Genomic DNA, 19,513 nt, shown 5'->3' on the forward strand with positions numbered 1-19,513 from the left:
TGTTGATAAGTGTGTAGAGGATGATATCCATTGCTTTGAAAGTCAAGGTTTAACTTACATAAGTAATTTATGACAATAAAAGAAATAAAAATAGTACTAATAAGGTAAGGATAATCAAACTTTTTAAAAGTAGACACATTTATACATTGTAAACAGGGATGTACATGTATAATGGTAGGGTACTGTGTTTCTGTTCATCCATCAATACTTTGTAGGAAGGATTAGTACAATAAAGCTAGGATAATCAAACCTGGTTAACATGTTCCCCACTGTGAGAGGAAGGTGCTTGTTATATCTCTAGGTCAATGGTCAAGGTCATACTTTCATGGATAATATATGCAACAAAGCCTTCTTAGAACTGACATTATATACTTGTCAATATTAGAAAAAGTGCCAACAGAAAATTGTCAGAGCCATTTTTCAACCAAAGAATGGTTAATTTAGATGTTAATTTTTTTTTGTTTGAATATATTGGGCAGATGTATTTTGCAGTGAGAGTGTTATGTGACCATTGCAATCCATTTTTGTCTGTCGTCATATGTTGTCCATTAAAATTTGAAAATTTTCAATTTCTCGGAGAGTAAATGGTTATTTTTAACAAAAGGGGTTTGTAGCATTTTCAGATTTCATTGAATAGAACTTTAGTCATGCTACTGAGGTGCAAATAAGATGTGTTCAATGTTGTGTGTCAATAGTTTTATATCTGAAATTAGTATTGTTTGTAGTCTGTAGCACCTACTAGTGTAACAATTCCTTAGTATTGAAATGTACCTATAAATTAAGATTAACATTCTATTGATTGATATGATAGTTTTGCACCATGAATATATCAATATCCAGATGTCACCCTTTAGTACAAGGATATGTTGCTCTAAGTCTTTAGATGATGTTTTAAGATTCTTATTTCAAATGTGCATGGTTAATTGAATTCTTATATGTACACAGTCACATTTCAGCATGTATATTTAGTAAATTTATAAGGCGAGTCATTGATTTTTATGAGAAGTGGAATTTCATTTCCATTTTGTAAATAAACGTTTATCAGTCTGCTGTATGCATGTACTTGAACACACATGTACTTGAACATACATATATTTAAGCATGGTTTAATCTTTTTGCAGTATGGGCTGTTGCAGATCAAAAGAACAAAAGCAGCGGATAATTCCACTTCGTGTTTGGAAACATCATTTGTATTTCCTGTTTAGTGCTTAGGAACACACAGCATGGTCTATCTCATTCAATATCATATGGATACAATATTTCCCATGTTAAAATGTACATCCAGTTTAAGTTCTAGTAAAATTCAGACTGTGAAGAAGATAATGTATTGATTGATAATGATTTGCTGCTTTAATTTATGTAAATTGGAATAAAAGTTTATCAATGTGTACATCCTCAGGATTCTGTTAACAGTGTTTTAAATGCTTTTTGTGATTGCAAAAGTAAGGAAGTGATGTTATATATTACTATCTGAAAGGTTTGTTATCAAAGAAATAAATGTCTTTTTCTTAATTTTGTGTTGAGATGATCGGAACTGAATAGTCAAAACAATGTTGAATTTTTATACCGTAAAACATTCCAGTTTTAGTCACACATTTACATGGATTTAATACTTGTATATTTTTGAAGGAGACTATTTTGTCATGCCATTGGTGTGTAACAAATTTTTATTGAACAATTCTTAGTCAAGCTGCAAATATAATGTTTCGGGGATTTTTTTTTTTTTTTTTTTTTTGGGTGTTTTTTGCGCTGGGATAAAACTGAAGGAAAGTACTAAATGTGATTAGAAATAAGTATATAAGGATTTTTCAATGAATTGCAGTTAAAAGTAGATTTAGTAGATAACATGACTGTGAACTAGGTGGTGCTGGTCAGCAACACATCATGCACTGAATTCCCCAATATGTATGTGTTTGTTATTTATTATTAATCATTTAAAACTCCTGTACATTATAACTGTTGAGTTGTTATTGGGTGCACATAGTTCTTCTGTTATTAAACACTGTATATGTATATATATATCTTGTATGAATTGGTCATTTGTTGACAAACATGTACATGAATTATCCAAATCTCCATAGTGAACAGTGAGCAGGGATTAGTTTCATGACCAAACATGTTGATGGAGCCAAAGGTTCTTCCCTGACACAGGGCATGAGTGTGCAATAGTTTTTTGATGTCTATATACAGCGCTGATATCAATAATCTGTTGCATTCTGCGAATGTAGAAATAAAGTATCTTCATATTTGGATGTTGATGAAATTATTTGTGTACTTGTTTGAATGTGTAGGATGCTGATTGCATTTTCTGTGGATCTGTACCTGTAGCTCTGACAGAGTATATATATGTAAATATATGTACTGGTCCCAGTGTCAGGCTATTATTTTGTGTTATACAATGTATGTTGTCTTGTCAATACAATGGATTAAATGCTTAATGTATATAGGCCAATTAAACAGCATTCTGTTATATGTTATGGATTTTTTTATTATTTTTTTTACAATCGAACTTTTATTTCTCGCATCGTTTTTCAAAGTTTGGGAAGCAATGGTCCTCTTCACTACGACATAGTTTCAATCCATTAGTTGAAGTTTGTATTTCCACTCCCATTCTTTACTGCTGTAAAGAAAGGGGGAAGGGGTATTCCGCCAAAATTTCTTACTTTGTGTGTAAAATTAACTTGCTTCATGTATAAAAAATAATAACGGAGACTACTGTACGTTAAAAAGAACAATGATACAAATTTACATGATCTTAGTAATGTTTTTCTATTAGATACCAACTATTAAACAATAACGTTTGATCGACTCAGTGTTACTTTGTACTGATGATCAGAGTGAGTGGATCAAAGGCGAAGTATTGGACAGAGTTATGGAGTCGTACGGCTCATCCAGGGAGCATGTTGACAAATGTTTCCGGCTACGCGTAGAACAACGTGAAATCTTTGGATAATTACAAATATATTTGTCTTCTAAGTCATAGAGGTTCTTCTAGGGAAGACCTTGGTGTAAGATGCAGACTGATTTTAAGGTGACCAGATCGCATATCGCCGTGATGGATCCAGCGCTGGGCGCACCCCTTAAATTTTAATTATTTTTTTTTTATATAAATACGTCCAAACCACTCCATATTTGTCATAACTCAAGTTTGAGGGGGCTTGGCACTGGGTAAGCAAGTACCTCTAACCCAGTTGTTTACTGCGTCCCCATTCAGAAATTTTTGGATCCGCCACTGAATTAGTATTAGTTTCTGATGTCTCAAATACGATTGAAACAACCAATGAAACTAAGGTGAAGTTTATGCCCCTTAGTAAGAGGAACAGATTTATTTCAAAATATATGAAAGGCTAACAGAGAATTTATGTTTTAATGGAATTAACGGTCATCTCATTATTAATCTAAATATTAAGATTCAAGTGTTTAGATTGGAAATACACTGCCAGAGGTTCTGGCCTATTTAGGATTGGAGTGTCGCGGTCACTCGATGTCTATTGGTAAACAAACTAAAATAAAATCGAACACAAAATGTCTTGCCACGAGAAAAAAATCATTTAAAAATCACAACCCTGTGTGTTCTTTCCATTCTCTACATATAAGTGTCGCTGCTAAAGTTACAAAATTCTTGTAAAACGCTCTGTAAACTGTAAACAATCAATTTATGGTGCAGAATGTTAAGATAAAATTGTTTGACCTCTTATAAACAAATCCTAAAATTGATTTTTAATTAAAATAAAGCATAGTTTCCCGATTTTATGGTGTTATTTTAGCTACATTAATCATTCGTTTTTCGTTCCGCGTTTTAGCAACTCCTGTGTAAATACGTTTGTGATCAAACGACCTCTGGCGGAAGTTTGGGTTTACCTCATGACCTCATTGTAAAGTGAAAGTCCGTACCGGTACATGTACCATCCTGCGAAAATGTGTTAAACCTAAAGAAAAAAAAAGAAAGAAATAGTCATTGTAAACTAAGGTAAAGTTTATGACCCTAGTAACAGGAATTAACACTAGAGGCCCATGGGTCACATCGCTTACCTGGGTCACCTTGGCCCTGCCATTGCTCAGCTGTTGTGATTTTTAGCTCTTCTGAGCCAAAGGCTCAAAGAGCTAATGCTATGGCCATTTGTGCAGTGTGCGGTGTGCGTAAACTTTTTAGAAAAAGGGCTATAACTCAAGAACCCCTTGGCCAATTTTGTTTAAATTTGTTACAGGGTATCATTGGCCCAAGGGCTTTCATACATACTAAATAGAGGGATGTGACCCTTTAACAAGGGGAGATAATCAGGAAAATACAAACAAAAGTAGTGGTTGCTAAAAAATCTTCTTCTCAAGAACCACAGGGCAGATTATCACCAAACTTACACATAAGGATGAGGATATGTTGTAGATTAAAAATTGTTCAAGGCATTACCCTGGGGCAAAGGGCGTGGTCTCAAGGTCACTTCAAAGTTGACCTAAATTTAAATTTTTTTTAAATTCCTTAAATCTTAGATATTTTAGTCATTATAAGGACTAGGATCATCAAATTTTGACAGTTGATGCATCTTAGGACCTTGTGTCAAGTTGTTTCAAAAGTAGGTCACGGTGACCTACTTTTTGAATTTTGCAGGTATTTATTTTAAAATTAATTTTGATGCATATCTTGGACACTTTGAAGCCTATGATGATCAAAACTTGTCAGTTGGTGGATCATGGGACCTTGAAAAGCGTCAACTGAAAAATAGGTCACCGTGACCTACTTTCTGAATTTTATGGCTTATCATTTATAGATATATTTTAAGATGTTATTTCAAATACCGAGAGGTTTAGAATCATCAAATCTTGTAAGTTGATGCATCTTGAGGCCTTGAAACATATTTATAAAAAAGTAGGTCACAGTGACCTACTTTTTGAATTTTGCAGATATTCAAATTTCACATTTTCAATTTTAGATGCATATTTTGGGCACTGTAAAACCTAGGATCATCAAACTTTGTCAGTTGATGCGTCTTCAGTCTTCGGTTTGTGTCAACCAAAAAGTAGGTCACCGTGACCTACTTTTGGTATTTGACAGCTAAATTACTATATTTCAGACACTATTTGACCTACAATCATCAAACTTTGTCAGTTGATGCATCTTCAGTCTTCGGAGTGTATCGACCAAAAAGTAGGACACTGTGACCTACTTTTGGCATTTGACAGTTATATTTATATATTCCAGTCACTAATTGACCTACAATCATCAAACCTTGACAGTTGATGCATCTTGAGTTAACGGAGTGTGTCGACCAAAAAGTAGGTCACCTTGACCTATTTTTGGAATTTGACGGCTATATTTATATATTTCAGATACTATTTGACCTACAGTCATCAAACTTTGTCAGTTGATGGGTCTTGCATGTTCGAAAGGTTTCGACCAAAAAGTAGGTCAACTTGACCTACTTTTGGAATTAGACACCTATATTTATATATTTCAGATACTATTTGACCTACAGTCATCAAACTTTGTCAGTTGATGCGTCTTGCATGTTCAAAGGGTGTTGACCAAAAAGTAGGTCACCTTGACCTACTTTTGGAATTGGACGGCTATATTTATATAATTCAGATACTATTTGACCTACAGTCATCAAACTTTGTCAGTTGTTGGGTCTTGCATGTTTGAAGGGTGTTGATGAAAAAGTAGGTCACCTTGACCTACTTTTGGAATTTGACGGCTATATTTATATATTTCAGATATTATTTGACCTACAGTCATCAAACTTTGTCAGTTGATGGGTCTTGCATGTTCGGAGTTCGCTGACCAAAAAGTAGGTCACCATGACCTACGATTGGAATTTGACAGCTATATTTCAATATTCAGATACTAATTGGCTTAAAATCATCAAACTTTGTCAGTTGATATTTCTTGGGTTCTCAAAATGTGTAAACCAAAAAGTAGGTCACATTGACCTACTTTTTTGAATTCTTTGGATTTAACTAAATATTTAGAATACTAAGAGGCTAAGAATAGAAATGGTGGGGTTGTACAATTTATCAGAAGAGCGATTCTAGGCCCTTGGGCCTCTTGTTAAATGATTTTTTCTATCAGTCTTTATTCCAATGAAAAGTTCTGACCCCATATTGTCGTCTACCTAGCCCCAAAAGATCACAACACAACTGTTAATTAATTCATGCAACACAGAGATGCCTCAACATCGAAATTGCTGTTCTGGAAAAGACCAAGGTCATACTGTATATCATGGTATGATATGAAGACCTTGCCATAAGAAACATTAAAGCCTTATCTTAAATAGTTTAGGAGACATTGAATAGCTACGATTTTTATTAAAAGTAGGTCAAACTTTCAGGTCAAGGTCACACGATTTAACACCGATGTATATCAAGGTCTTGTTATAAAGAATCTATATACAAGGTACAAAAAATTTAATTGAATAGTTCAGGAAATAATGGTTAGGTCAGATATTCTAAGAATGTAGCCCAAGGTTACAAGATCAAATACAATTGTATCACAAGGTCTTGTCATAAAGAATGTTTATACAAAATATGAAAACCCTGCCTTGAATAGTTCTGAAGATATTTAACAGGTTACGTTTTCTTAAATGTAGGTCAAATTTCGAGGTCACGGTATTAAATAAAAGGTCTTTCCATAAGAAATCTATGTACAAAATATGAAAGATCTACCTTGAATAGCTCAGGAGATATTGATATTGAATAGGTCAGAGATTACTAAGGCAGGAACTGGTTCATTGCCTTTACAGTCTTCTGCAAGGTAGACTGGAACTTTTCGTCTCCAATCCTCCTCTTGGGAACTTGGACAGGTGTCGGTTCACTCGGCTTTCTAACGGTTCTGCCGACTTCTATTTCAGAGGACTTCTCATCCCTCAACTTCTCGAACTCATTTTGGCTCTTCCCAGCAACTTTGGTACCTTCCTGTGGTTCAGGCTCTTCTGAACTTACTTCTTCAATATCAGAATCTTCCGACACATCACCGATGAGACTTTGAACTTCTGAGGGACAAGGTGAACTAACAGCATGTTTTACCGACTCTCTGTTCTCTTGTACTCGAGTTTCCTAACAGTGCCTCTTTATGCCTCGCCAAATTAGCATTCTTGTTTGTGCTGTAACTGCATTCTTTACAATGAGATCTTTTCTCAATTTGTCTCAATCCACATTCACTTATGTGACTCTTTAGCTCATCCTGATCCATGGTCTTAAAGGGACACATAGGACGTTTGTTTTGTTTTCTAGGAGTAGTCTTCGTAAGGGGCATGGTTAAACCTAAAAAAAAAAAATATAATTAAACTGAGTACCTAAGCCCCTTTCACACACTCACGGATGAGACTCAGGATTATCAATCCATGATGGTCCGTGACAATCCGCCACCACCGTGTACAAACCATGTATGCATTCGGCGTCGTCCGGGACAATCAGGCTTGGCCAAGCCAAACTGAAAAAAATTAAACATGCTTAATTTTCACCCCGGATCGTCCCGGAAGAAAATCCTCCGTATTGATCCGTGTACCACTGTGTATTAACCGAGAGGTCCGTGTATCAACCGAGAAGTCCGTGTAGCCACCGAAGTAACCGTGTAAAGTCCGGGGTCATCCGTGTACGAAACTTTTCTGCTGAAGAACACGGATGTCTACGGTCTGTACATGGATTGTTCCCGGTAACTATACGGACAGACACGATAAACGCAGGGAAGAAAGACCGTGATAATCCGTGTATCCCCGTGAAAAAACTGTGGATGGACCGGCAGAAACCGTGATCTTCTGTTCGCTTCGTGATCATGCCGGCACCGACCGGGATTTTTCCCCGAGACATACGGGTAGCTACCGAGCTTATCTGTAGAGAAACCCGCGTTTTCCGTGTCTGCATCGTGATAAGACCGTGTTGACACCGGCATTACGTCGGATCACCCCGGATGACTAGAATTTTGCATCCGGCGTCGACCGGCTCCTGATCCGTGAATGTGTGAAAGGGGCTTGGAACAACTCATTTATTTATTGCTTTATGAATAAAAGGTGAAGAAAACGAACAGTGATCAATCTCTTAACTCCTATAAGCAATACAAAATAGATAGTTGGGCAAACACGGACCCCTGGACACACTCAGAGGTGGAATCAGGTGGCTAGGAGGAGTAAGCATCCCCTGTCGACCGGTCACACCCGCCGTGAGCCCTATATCCTGATCAGGTAAACGGAGTTATCCGTAGTCAAAATCAGTGTGCCAAGAACGGTCTAACAATCGGTATGAAACACGTCAGACAGCATATGATCCAATGATAGGTTGTGTTGGCAAACTAGATCGTTATAACGACCATAGAATTTGCGAAATGCTGACTCTAATCGAGACTGTTGAAACCCCTGTACCATCAGCTTGTTTTTCGGTATCTTGCCTCGACTTAAAAACTGACCATACGCAGAACAAGTTCTTGCGTATCGAATCAGTTGAGAGATATAAACACCATATGCAGGTGATAATGGAATATTGCTACATAAATATGGGAAGTTGACGATGGAGAAGCTGAAATCATCCCGTTTGTCATACAGTTGAGTTGTCAGTTTGCCATGAATGTCTACTTTCAATAAATTATTTAAGTATGAAGCAGAAGTGGACGACTCTGTGGTGTCTTTTATTTCGAGCTCACGGGGATATATCGAATTGACATATGAATGAAAGTTATTATTGTTAATACACAAAACGTCGTCGATACATCTAAATGTGGAATTGAATGCCATAGCAAGAGATTTTTTTCTTCTCACGTAGAAGTTTTTGAATAAATTCTGCTTCATATGAATATAAAAACAGGTCAGCTAACAAAGGAGCACAATTCGTGCCCTTGGGAATTTCATCAGACTGTTGGAAGACCTGATCACCAAAGACCACGAAGATATTGTCAATGAGGAACTCTAGCATATTTTTTATTTCAAATTCATAGTACCTGTGCGTGGAATCAGAGTGGTGATAAAAAAGGTAATTTTTGGATGACTGATCACTAGATATGAATATTTCCGTTTTCCATTTTTGTTGAAGAAGCAACTGTCTATCACGTCAAAAAGTCTAGTCTTTATTCATCGTGAGGAATGGTCGTGTAAAGTGTTGAAAAGTCATAGATTTTGATGTTATTGATTTGGGAAAAGTTTTTCAATTTAAAGTTTACTAAAAGTTCTATAGAATGTTTTAGAATACATGTTTGATTAACACCACATATGTAGTCGCACAGTAAGTTTGAAGTTTCTCCTTCACAGCTGTTAATATTTTCTTGAGGAGCAAAGGTAAGGGCTTGGTACAGCACTTACTGGATCCAGCAATGTATCTTTGTTTGTAAGGTTTTTATGTAGTTTAGGAATCCAGTATAGGTACGGTAACTCATATTCATTTGACCCATTGACTTTACGACGTAGTCGTTGCACCATTGTAGAGGACGCCTAACTCGGCCACGAGTGTTTCGTTATGAGACATTGTTGGGATGATCTGATTCATATTCCAACTCGTTTTCAAGTTTGCGAAGAATATCTTCATCACTGAATGATGAATCTTTAATTGAGACTTCTGCTTTTATCTCGTGTTTTCGTTTTGTAGCACTTGCTCTCTCTTTATTCTAATTCTGTCAACATGAATGATTTGAGATCGATCTCGAGGACCACAATCGACTTCATAGTTCACGTCTGTGAATTTTCTGAAGACTCTGAACGGCACTTTCCAATAACTTGTAAATTTTGGAGATTGTCTTGGTTTATGTCTTGGGAAGAACACTTATACTTCATCACCAGGTTTGAATTTTTGCCAGTTAAGATGAGGTCAATTGGTGTTACCACTTCTCTTCCGAGTATTAAGTAGTCATGACTGCATCCTGTCGTTTCGTGTTCTACTGACCTATATGGCATCATGACAAATGGAAGGTACTCATCCCAGTCTTTGTGGTGCTCATTTACATATGAGCTGAGCATGGTAGCAAGTGTTTTGTTGAACTCTACCATACCATCAGACTGAGGGTGGTAGGGGTTTGTATGTGTTTTCTTGATGTGCAAGAGTTTACACATCTCTGTGAAGAGCTTACTTTCAAACTGAGCTCCCTGGTCAGAATGAAGAGTAGTGGGTATTCCGAATCGTGTCACTACTTCTGTAACGAATATCTCTGCAACAGTTTTTGCCTCGATATTTGGCATTGCAATGGCTTCGGTCCATTTAGTAAAATAGTCTGATATCACTAAGATGTATCTATTACCCTTTTCTGTTGTAGGTACATGTAATTCACCAAGGATGTCCATTGCTACTCGTTCCATTGGTAAACCGGCTCCAACTATTTGTATTGGTGCTCGTTTAGTTTTTGTTGGACACTTGTGATTTGAGCAAACAACACAGCCAGCGAAGTATTGGCGTACATCTTTCTGAAGCTCGGGCCAGTAGTAAGACTGTCTGATTTTGCTCAGGGTTTTTCTGATGCCTAAATGTCCTGCGGTCTTCTAATCATGACTATACTGGAGGACATTTCTACGCTGACTCATCGGAATCACTCTGAAGAATGTCTTTATCTTTATTTTTCTCCTGAACAGCATATCATTCTGAATAACTAGCATATCTTTCTGTGCCCAAAGAGATTTGATCATGACTCCTCCTGAGTTGAGGCCTTTAGACTGAGGTTGTTCTGTGCTCTCCAGCCATCTGCGGATATTACTTATATCCTTGTCATTCTTCTGAAGTTCACATAATGAGCTGGTATCGTACCGTGAAACACTTTCTTCTACAGACCCTTGCTCAAGGCAGTTGGACTTTCTTCTACAGACCCTTGCTCAGGGCAGTTGGACTTCAATATCATGAGCTGATGTTTTTCCCACATTTTCAGCCTGGAAAATATGGTCTCAAGATTCTGCATCATTCCGTCGAATGATTTGGCAATAACAATTATATCATCTAGATATACCAAGCATATTTCCAATTGTAGTCCTTTTAGTATTGTATCAACAAGTCTCTCAAAAGTTGCTGGCGCGTTGCATAATCCGAAGGGCATTACTCTGAACTGGAATAGTCCTCTCTTCCTAGCAAACGCTGTTTTGGTCTGTCTGCAACCTCTACCTGCTAATATCCGGAGAACATATCGAGAGTGGAGAATAACCGAGCTCCTGATAAGTGGTCGATAGATTCATCGATCCGGGGTAATGGATACGAATCTTTAATGTTAGCGACATCTAACTTCCTGTAATCTACACAAAATATTGTGCTTCCATCTTTCTTATTCACTAATACAATGCCAGCTGCCCATGGGCTCGTTGACGGCTCAATTACACCTTGTTCAAGCATCTCGTCTATGTGTGTCATATGTCATATGGACAGGTATCCTGCGAAGTGGCTCTTTGACTGGTGTAGACTTTCCAGTGTTTATCATATGTGTCGTGTTCGTCAAGCAGACGCCATAATAACCGGAACTCAAACTGCTTTATTCTACTTTTAGAACCAACAACATAAACAATATAAATCCGGATAACAGTCGACTGACTGTCGAATACACAATACATGACATCCTCTCTTTTCAAATTCAAAGAAATCAAGTAAACTCAATGCAAGTAATGAAAAAGTTCTGAATCAATAAGTCACTTAACACATACAAGAAAGCTGCAAATGAACTACATGACATTTAAGAATGTCCATGACAATTATGCCCGTTTCACAAGAAATGATAATTCACATTAAACTGTCTGCATAACATAGTCTGCGTATTTGCCAGGAGCTTTGATAGTACGTCCCGATCGCGTTTTGTTCAGTTCTTTCGGTGGAGTTGGAAACGATAGAGTTTGTTTTGGACGGGTACATCGAGCTTGTTCGGTTTCGCGGTCACAGTTCGGATGTTCACTAGCATTGTCGCTGTTCGGACGAGTAGTTCCTGGAATCTGTTGAGAAACACTGTCGGGAAGCTGAAAGTCAAATCCTTCGACTTCGGATGTTTCTTTAATCGATTTTGTTTGTTTCATACTGCTTCGGTTGCGACGGTATTGCTTTCCTTCACATGACACGATAAACGATTTCGGTTGGTGATGTTTTGACTCGATGTTGGCATGTTTCCACGAATTTTGTACTTTCAACATTACACGGTCTCCTGCTTGCAGATCTGGTAGGTTCTTGGTTGCATTCCTGTCGTGAAATCTTTTAAAGTTTAGCTGTCTAGATTTCAATTTCTCATGAGTGTCATTGTTCATGGAACGCAAAAGTTTTGCCGTTGTCGGTAATTTTGTTTTCAGACGACGTCCTAGAAACATCTGTGCTGGTGATTTTCCTAGTCCTTGAATTTCCGTGTTACGGTAATCCATTAGTGCTATGTACGGATCTTTGTTTTTCTTGAGAATCCGTTTGACGGTTTGTACCATCCTCTCCGCTTGTCCATTTGATTTTGGATACAACGGACTTGATGTGGTGTGGGTGAATCCATATTCCTTTGTGAAATCCTTGAACTCCTTGCTTGTATACTGCGGACCATTGTCGGATACTAGTTCATCCGGGATTCCATATTTTGAATACATGCTTTTGAGCGAGTTCACAACTTGACATGATGACAAGTCCTTTAGAATCTTGATCTCCGGCCACTTAGAGTAGTAATCGACCGCAATTATGTAATGATTTTGCTGGTATGCAAATATGTCGGACGCGATCTTGGACCATGGACGGTCCGGCAACTCTGTACATATCATTGGTTCCTTAGGATTTGAATTCTGTACTTCTGCACAAATATGACACTTTGAAACTTTGTCCTCAATCTGTGCTGCCATACCTGGCCAGTACATACACTCTCGCGCTCGGCTCTTGCATTTCACTATTCCGAGATGTGATTCATGCACTAAGTCCAACATTTTCTGTTGCATCGACTTCGGAATCAAGAGTTTACTGCCTTTGAACAGTAGTCCATCCACATGTGATATCTCATCACGAAATGACCAATACGGAATAAGAGTCGATTGCAAGTTTTGCTTGGCTTCAGGCCAGCCTGACAATACTGTGTGTAGAAGCTGTTGCAAAGTAGAATCACGTAGTGTTTCTTGTTGAAATTCGGTATAGCGGTCTTTCGACATTGGTAGATGTTGGTTAAGCGTGATGCTATTGACATCAACTTCGGGTACCAGTTCTTCTGTAGTTTCATCTAGGTAGTGGCGACTCAAAGCATCAGCGATAAACATGAGTTTCCCAGGTTTGTATTCTATCTTTAAGTCATATTTCTGGACTGCAAGAAGTAGTCTTTGTAAACGCATAGGAGCTGCTAAGAGCGGTTTACGAAATATTGACTCCAATGGTTTATGATCTGATTCCACAGTTATCTGTCTTCCATAGATGTAATGGTGAAACTTATGACATCCAAATACCACTGCTAAGGCTTCCTTTTCTATTTGTGCGTAGTTCCTTTGGGCCGCTGTGAGTGCTCTTGAGGCGTACGCGATGGGTCTACCCTGCTGTAAGATAGTAGCACCAAGTCCTTTAGAACTAGCGTCCACAGAGAGCGTCAATGGTTGTTTTGGGTCATAGTATGCCAAAACTGGAGCTTCTATAATCATTGCCTTAATGGTTTTGAAACTGACTTCCTGTTCCTTGTTCCAGTTCCATTCAGATCCTGCTGCTGTTTCAGTCAACTTCCGTAGTGGAGCACTGACATCTGATAGTCTCGGAAGAAATTTTCCAAGGTACTGAACAAGTCCTAAGAATGTTAATAGTTCCTGTCGATTTTCTGGTTTCTGCATCATGGAGATGGCACGGACTTTTTCTGGATCCGGTTTTACTCCTTTCTGGGTGAGTACTTGTCCTACATACTTCACTTCAGTTTTTCGTACCTCACACTTTTGTTTGCTGAGTTTCAGGTTGTACTCTTTAGCGCGTTGCAACACTCTGCGTAAACGCTGATCGTGCTCTTCAATCGAAGATCCCCATACTAAAATATCATCAATGATGACTTCCGCACCGGAAATATCTTCCAGCATTTGTGACATGATTTTCTGGAATACCTCGGACGCTGACTTAATACCAAAGGGCATCCGCTTAAATCGGAAACGTCCAAATGGTGAGTTGAATGTACAAAGTCTGGAACTTTGCTCATCTAGTTGGATTTGCCAAAAACCACTTACGGCATCCAGCTTTGTGAAGTACTTTGCTTGAGACATGTTCTCGATCACATCCTCAACGGTTTTCAACGGGAAGTGTTCACGCTGTATGGCATTGTTTAGATCTCGAGGGTCAATACAGATTCGAATTTTGGATCCTTTGTTCACAACTGTCATGCTGTTTACCCATGGTGTAGGTTCTGTTTGACGTTCGATAACTCCCAGTTCTTCCATTCTCTGGAGTTCTTCGTACACTTTGTCCTTCAGCGAAATCGGTACCTTGCGAGGTGGGTGTATAGTAGGCGTAACCGATGGATCTAACTTAATGGAATACTTCCCGGGTAGGCATCCCAATCCTTCAAATAGTTCTGCATATTGAGGTTCACTCAAAATGTCACTTCCTGTGGTCTGAAGGTTGTCCTTGACGATTTCAGTTTTCGACGAAATAGCGTTCATCGGTCTCACCAAGTCCAGTTTGTGACAAGCATCTGCTCCCAAGATGTTTGGCGCATTTCTGTCGACTATGTAGAATTTCATAGAATGAGTTTGACCATTGCATTTCAGTGGAATGGTGAGCATACCATCAGCTGTGATTTTGTGTCCTGAATATGATTTCAGTAACGCCTCCGCTTTCTCCAGTGCTGTTGTGATTTTAAGCCTTCGATAAGTGTCTCTGGTAATCACGTTACACTTTGCACCTGTGTCCATGAGAAACTGTACATCTGTGTCTCCTACTCTCAATGACGTAGTCCAATTTTCTATCGTGTTGATATCAGCATCAATCATTCCCATGAAAAAATAATTTCCATCATCTAAGTCATTGTCATCAGAATCAGTTTCTTGAATCATATTCACTGGACGATTCTTTTGTCTCCTTGATTGCTTTCCATAATATTTCCCACGCGAATTTCCTCTGAAAGCACCTGGTTCACTTCGCTTTGTTTTCACACTAGATTCACATACTCGCGCAAAATGGTTTCTCTTACCACAACTAGAACATGTTTTCCCAATTGCGACACACCTTTCTCCGGCTTCGTGTTTCCTATTTCCACACTGTCTGCATTTCGGAAAATCTGACTGCTTTCCTTTGTAGTTTGTTGTGATACGGTTCACTTCGTTTCCTACGAGGTCGCCTTTACTGTCCTCACTCATAGTTTTCAGTTGAGCTCTAGAGAGTTCATATAAATTCGCTATGTCTATTGCTTGATTTAATGACAAATCACTTCCGGTAGTAATCAGTTTTTCTCTAATTTTCGCTGAACGCACTCCGAACACTATCCTATCTCTCAGCATTTCTTCTGAATTAGCGTAACCACAGTCCTTAACTAGAACTTTCAATGCTGTTAAGAATTCCTCACATGTTTCATTTTCTTGCTGTGTCCTACAGTTGAATTTGTAGCGTGAGAATATTTTGTTACTTTTCGGTTGAAAGTAGGCCTGGAATTTTGTGTAGTACGTTTCTAATTTCTTTCGTTCCTCATTAGTAATGTGCCAAGTGCTGTAGATATCCCTACCTTTTTCGCCAACCCAGATCATGAGGTAACTGCATTTTTCTTCCTCTGTTTTATCTTTCAGTGGTCCATTGAACATAAATTCCGTGTGTGCTTTGAATTTTTTCCATGTTCCCGGCAGGTCACCACTTTCCCAGTCCACCTTTGGCGTAGCACCAGTAAGAGACTCCATCTGTTTTCTTTGAGTGTTTATGTCAAAGAATATTCACGAAATAACTTTCGATGGCTTATCGTAGACGTGATTTTTTTTCACATTCTGACACCATGTCGTGTTCGTCAAGCAGACGCCATAATAACCGGAACTCAAACTGCTTTATTCTACTTTTAGAACCAACAACATAAACAATATAAATCCGGATAACAGTCGACTGACTGTCGAATACACAATACATGACATATGCTTGATCATATATGTTTTGCCGGAGTCCTTTCTGTCAGTAGCAAAAAGAGTAGAATGTTTTAATAACATCTCTCTCAATTTACGTTTTTCCTCTGAGCTTAAATTATTGCTTGATCTTTTAAACAAATCACCCAGAGCTTGAGTGAGCTTGCTGTTTGTAGGACTAATCATTTCTGTGTTTTCAATGATATCTCCAACTGGGGTCAAAGTTGCAATGGCTGTTCCTTTATGAAGAACTTTAGAATCTGATGAGAGGTTCATGATTCTAAATGGAGTTTATCATCTTTTCCAACAAGTCCAATTGTCGGTTTTAATAAAGGTCTCATCTGGTTCAATCAAATCCAAATCCTTTTGGTCCTATCTCATTTTCTTTCAGAAAAACTTCTCCAAATGTAATAATCTCACTTCTTGGTGGAACGCTCAATGTATTGGCTAGAGAAATCCTATAGCATCCAATTTTGCCTTCAGAGAGCAATGGAACTTCGTCTTCTCCGACCCAGATCTTCTTGCGGTAAATATCAATAGTGCATCTATCGCCGCGGTGGCCGAGAGGTTAGAGCGTTCGCCCCGCATGCGGAAGGCCGGGGTTCGAATCCCGGCCGCGACAGACCTAAGTCGTTAAAACAAGTAGTGACAGTTCCATCGCCAAACGCTCGGCATCAGGTGTGGATGTCACGGGTCCTCGGAGATGACCTTAAAAACGGATGACCCGTGTTACAGTAGGTGTGGCACGCTAAAGAACCCTCACTACTCAACGGCCGTAAGCGCCGAGCATAAGCCTAAATTTGAAACCCTTCACCGGTCTCGGTGACGTCTCCATATGAGTGAAAAATTCTCGAGCGAGACGTTAAGCAAGATACAATCAATCTATTGTTGATCATAAAGTCAAGTTCTAGCACACCATGTACAGATAAATCTGCTAGTGCTGCGTATTTTCATATACTTGGCTATTTAGTTTAAACTTTAACTGTGTCTTGCCAAAAACTTTAATTGACTCACCATTAGCAGAAAGGATTTCTCTATTGAGATCTTGAAGCTCTTCTACATGACCCGAAATCCTTTCAAACACTTCTTTGGGAATCAAGGAAACTGTGGCACCAGTATCCACAAACATTTTTTGCTAATGCACTATGTATTGAAGCTTTTACATAAAATCTTGGATCATTGTTTCTGCTTTCTATTCCCACTCGGGCAGCTCTCTTCTTCTTGTGATTCTTCGATATAAATTGTTTTGACGATTGTGGATGCTCCTCTGATTTTTTTCCAGATTCTTTAAAGTCTTTCATATCATTCATATCTCTTTTTGGGGTTCTGCAGTCTCTTTTTTCCCCACAGTTATGGCAAGTAGCTCGTTTCTTCCAGTCATCTAAATTTTCAGTTCAGTTTTTGGTTTATTGTCTCTCTGTAATCGAGACTGGTTTTATTTAACTGCTTTATTTCTTGTCTCATGTCCATCTTAAGAACTCCCATATTCTCGACAGGTTTTGTAAGCTCAGAAAGTTCGTTGGTCTTTTCGGTATTGCCAATTGGTCTGAAATAGCCTTTCTTTTCTGTGTCTTTCCTTTCTGCTTTTGCATATGCTTCAAGCTCTACAGCATGAAAGGCGAAGATAACGAACAGTGATCAATCTCATAACTCCCACAAACAACACAAATTAGATAGTTGGGCAAACACGGACCCCTGGACACACCAGAGGTGGGATCAGGTACCTAGGAGGAGTAAGCATCCCCTGTCGACCGGTCACACCCGCCGTGAGCCCTATATCCTGATCAGGTAAACAGAGTTATCCGTAGTCAAAATCAGTGCCAAGAACGGCCTAACAATCGACAAGCATGTCTTATCGTTTCGTTTTAGTTCCCCGGTCTTGCTTGTTTGATTCTGAGTCTCATATCTGAGTTACTAAGGGCATCTAAAAATTGCTCCTCAGCAAGAGTTTCTCTTACATCATATGGTGTTGTAGGGTATGCTAGATTTGTCAGTCTTCTGATGCTTTGTCCAAGTTCTGGCAGAGATTCAGTAGCTTTCTTTGTACGTTCACGAAGCTGTGCTCGATACAGTTCAGTTTGGTTTGGGGGAGCAAATCGTTCGTTGAGTGCTCTGACTAGCTCATCATAATTGTTCAATGCTTCTCCAGATAAATTACCAAGGACCCCTTGCGCCTGACCTCTAAGTGACATAGCGAGATATAATCCCTTTTCAAGTTTGCTCCGTTTCCCCAACATTGCACATGCATCAAAGTGTAATGCATAGTCTTGTCATAAGCTCGAGGCGTCGTAAGAGGCGGGTTTTATATTTGGTCTTCCGCCTCCAGATGCTGATCTTTGCTTGTAAAACTGAACTGCTCGTTCTGGATGATTTACGGGATATTCTTCAGTAGTCATCATCTGCTCACTTGGTGTCCTTTTGTCTCCAGTGTTCTGTTCTTTCGTTTGCCTCCGATATGTAATACCGGTCTTCTGCTTAGGTTCTTGTATGACATACGGGCTCAGATCGTACTGATCGGCAATATCTTTATAGTCTTTTCCCGTCAGTTTTGTCTCCCCCCCCCCCAGAAAATGTACTCTCTTGACCTCCGTCAGTCGAGTAGGCTGGAAATTTAGTTTCATCTGCTCTAGAATTTGATAGTCTCTTCGTCTAAAATCCAGAGTCAGTTGAAGTTCTTGAACCTCTTGCTTTTGGTGTAGGGTGTTCAAGACGCGCCTGCTTCAGAATTTCATTCTCGAGCTCAAAACGAGCTGAGTCTCCAGATCAGCAATAGTTTTCTCATATGCAGCCCATATCATCCATACTAAACTTTCTGCAGTCTCAAAATTTACAATAGGCTCAAAACACTCTTTTGTCTCAGATCGGTTCACTGTCTCAAAATCTCTGTGTTACTCAACAGGTCTCAATTTTGTTTTTATCTCAATATCCGATTATTTATCCCACCGCTGCCACCATTAAATGTGACGTGTGACCGAGCGGATTTACCAAAATTATTTTTAAAAAAAATATATATACTAAAGTAAAACTATTTTCTACAATTTAAACTGAGCTAACTGCTCAAAAAAAATTATTTCTGATTCATGGGATAAGCCCAAATAACTTCTGAGAACCGTTAGGGGCCTCCGTGGCCGAGTGGATAGAGCATCGCGCTCAAAATCACACGGCATCTCACCTCTGCTCGGCGCGGGTTCGAATACCGCTCGCGCTGGTAAGTGAGAAAGTTTCTCAGTTTACTTTCGAAAGGTCGGTGGTCTCTTCCCAGGTACATTGTATCTGGGTTCTTTCTTCCACCAAGAAAAACTGGGCGCCGCTAGATAACTGAAAAATTGTTGAGTGTGGCGGAAAACAGCAACCAATCAATCAATCTGAGAATCGTTAAAGAAAAAACAAAATGATAAAACAATCAATTACAACTTTGAAACGTAGCACTGATTCTTAGCTAATAAAAACTCTAAATGGGATGGAAAACTTAATTCAGAAGCTGGCTCACATAGCTAAGTATGTATCTTTTATTAAAAAGATTGTCCTAATTAGTAGTGAGATAGAGAAGGAAAAGCTTG

At 38.8% G+C, this 19,513-nt stretch overlaps 3 protein-coding genes and 1 long non-coding RNA gene across 11 annotated transcripts in view; 1 reads left to right on the top strand and 3 right to left on the bottom strand.

The window, feature by feature from the left end:
• The window catches only part of LOC125650463 (vesicle-associated membrane protein 3-like), a 26,597-nt gene extending 24,120 nt beyond the window's left edge, over nt 1–2,477 (top strand). For 4 of the 8 annotated variants that reach the window (XM_048878806.2, XM_048878843.2, XM_056153934.1 and 1 more), the window contains one exon: nt 1,122–2,477. In XM_048878806.2, the coding sequence (XP_048734763.1) occupies nt 1,122–1,162 (41 nt within the window). In that variant the 3' untranslated portion in view covers nt 1,163–2,477. The remainder of the gene's footprint in view (nt 1–1,121) is intronic. The other 4 variants (XR_008799924.1, XM_048878835.2, XM_048878818.2 and 1 more) reach the window with 2 other exon arrangements.
• LOC130051653 (uncharacterized) lies at nt 2,013–7,248 on the bottom strand. The gene is made up of 2 exons (XR_008799929.1): nt 6,658–7,248; nt 2,013–3,929 (listed from the first exon to the last, which is right to left on the bottom strand). It is a non-coding gene; the product is annotated as an uncharacterized LOC130051653 (long non-coding RNA).
• Nucleotides 7,249–9,641: 2,393 nt separating this feature from the next.
• Nucleotides 9,642–10,250, bottom strand: LOC130047883 (uncharacterized protein K02A2.6-like). The gene has a single exon (XM_056143577.1). It carries the CDS (start codon nt 10,248–10,250, stop codon nt 9,642–9,644), a length of 609 nt encoding a protein of 202 aa, XP_055999552.1.
• A 1,416-nt stretch (nt 10,251–11,666) lies between these two features.
• On the bottom strand, nt 11,667–15,740 carry LOC125661668 (uncharacterized protein K02A2.6-like). The gene has a single exon (XM_048893791.2). The coding sequence runs from the start codon at nt 15,738–15,740 to the stop codon at nt 11,667–11,669; it is 4,074 nt and encodes a 1,357-aa protein (XP_048749748.2).
• Between the last annotated feature and the right edge of the window lie 3,773 nt (nt 15,741–19,513).

Source organism: Ostrea edulis, chromosome 1 (assembly GCF_947568905.1).
Source record: "Ostrea edulis chromosome 1, xbOstEdul1.1, whole genome shotgun sequence".
Lineage (NCBI taxonomy): Eukaryota > Metazoa > Mollusca > Bivalvia > Ostreida > Ostreidae > Ostrea > Ostrea edulis.

Bases quoted from the DNA above. Each gene is read 5' to 3' on its own strand.
- LOC125661668 (XM_048893791.2), bottom strand. From the start codon at position 15,740: ATGGAGTCTCTTACTGGTGCTACGCCAAAGGTGGACTGGGAAAGTGGT.
- LOC130047883 (XM_056143577.1), bottom strand. From the start codon at position 10,250: ATGGACATCCTTGGTGAATTACATGTACCTACAACAGAAAAGGGTAAT.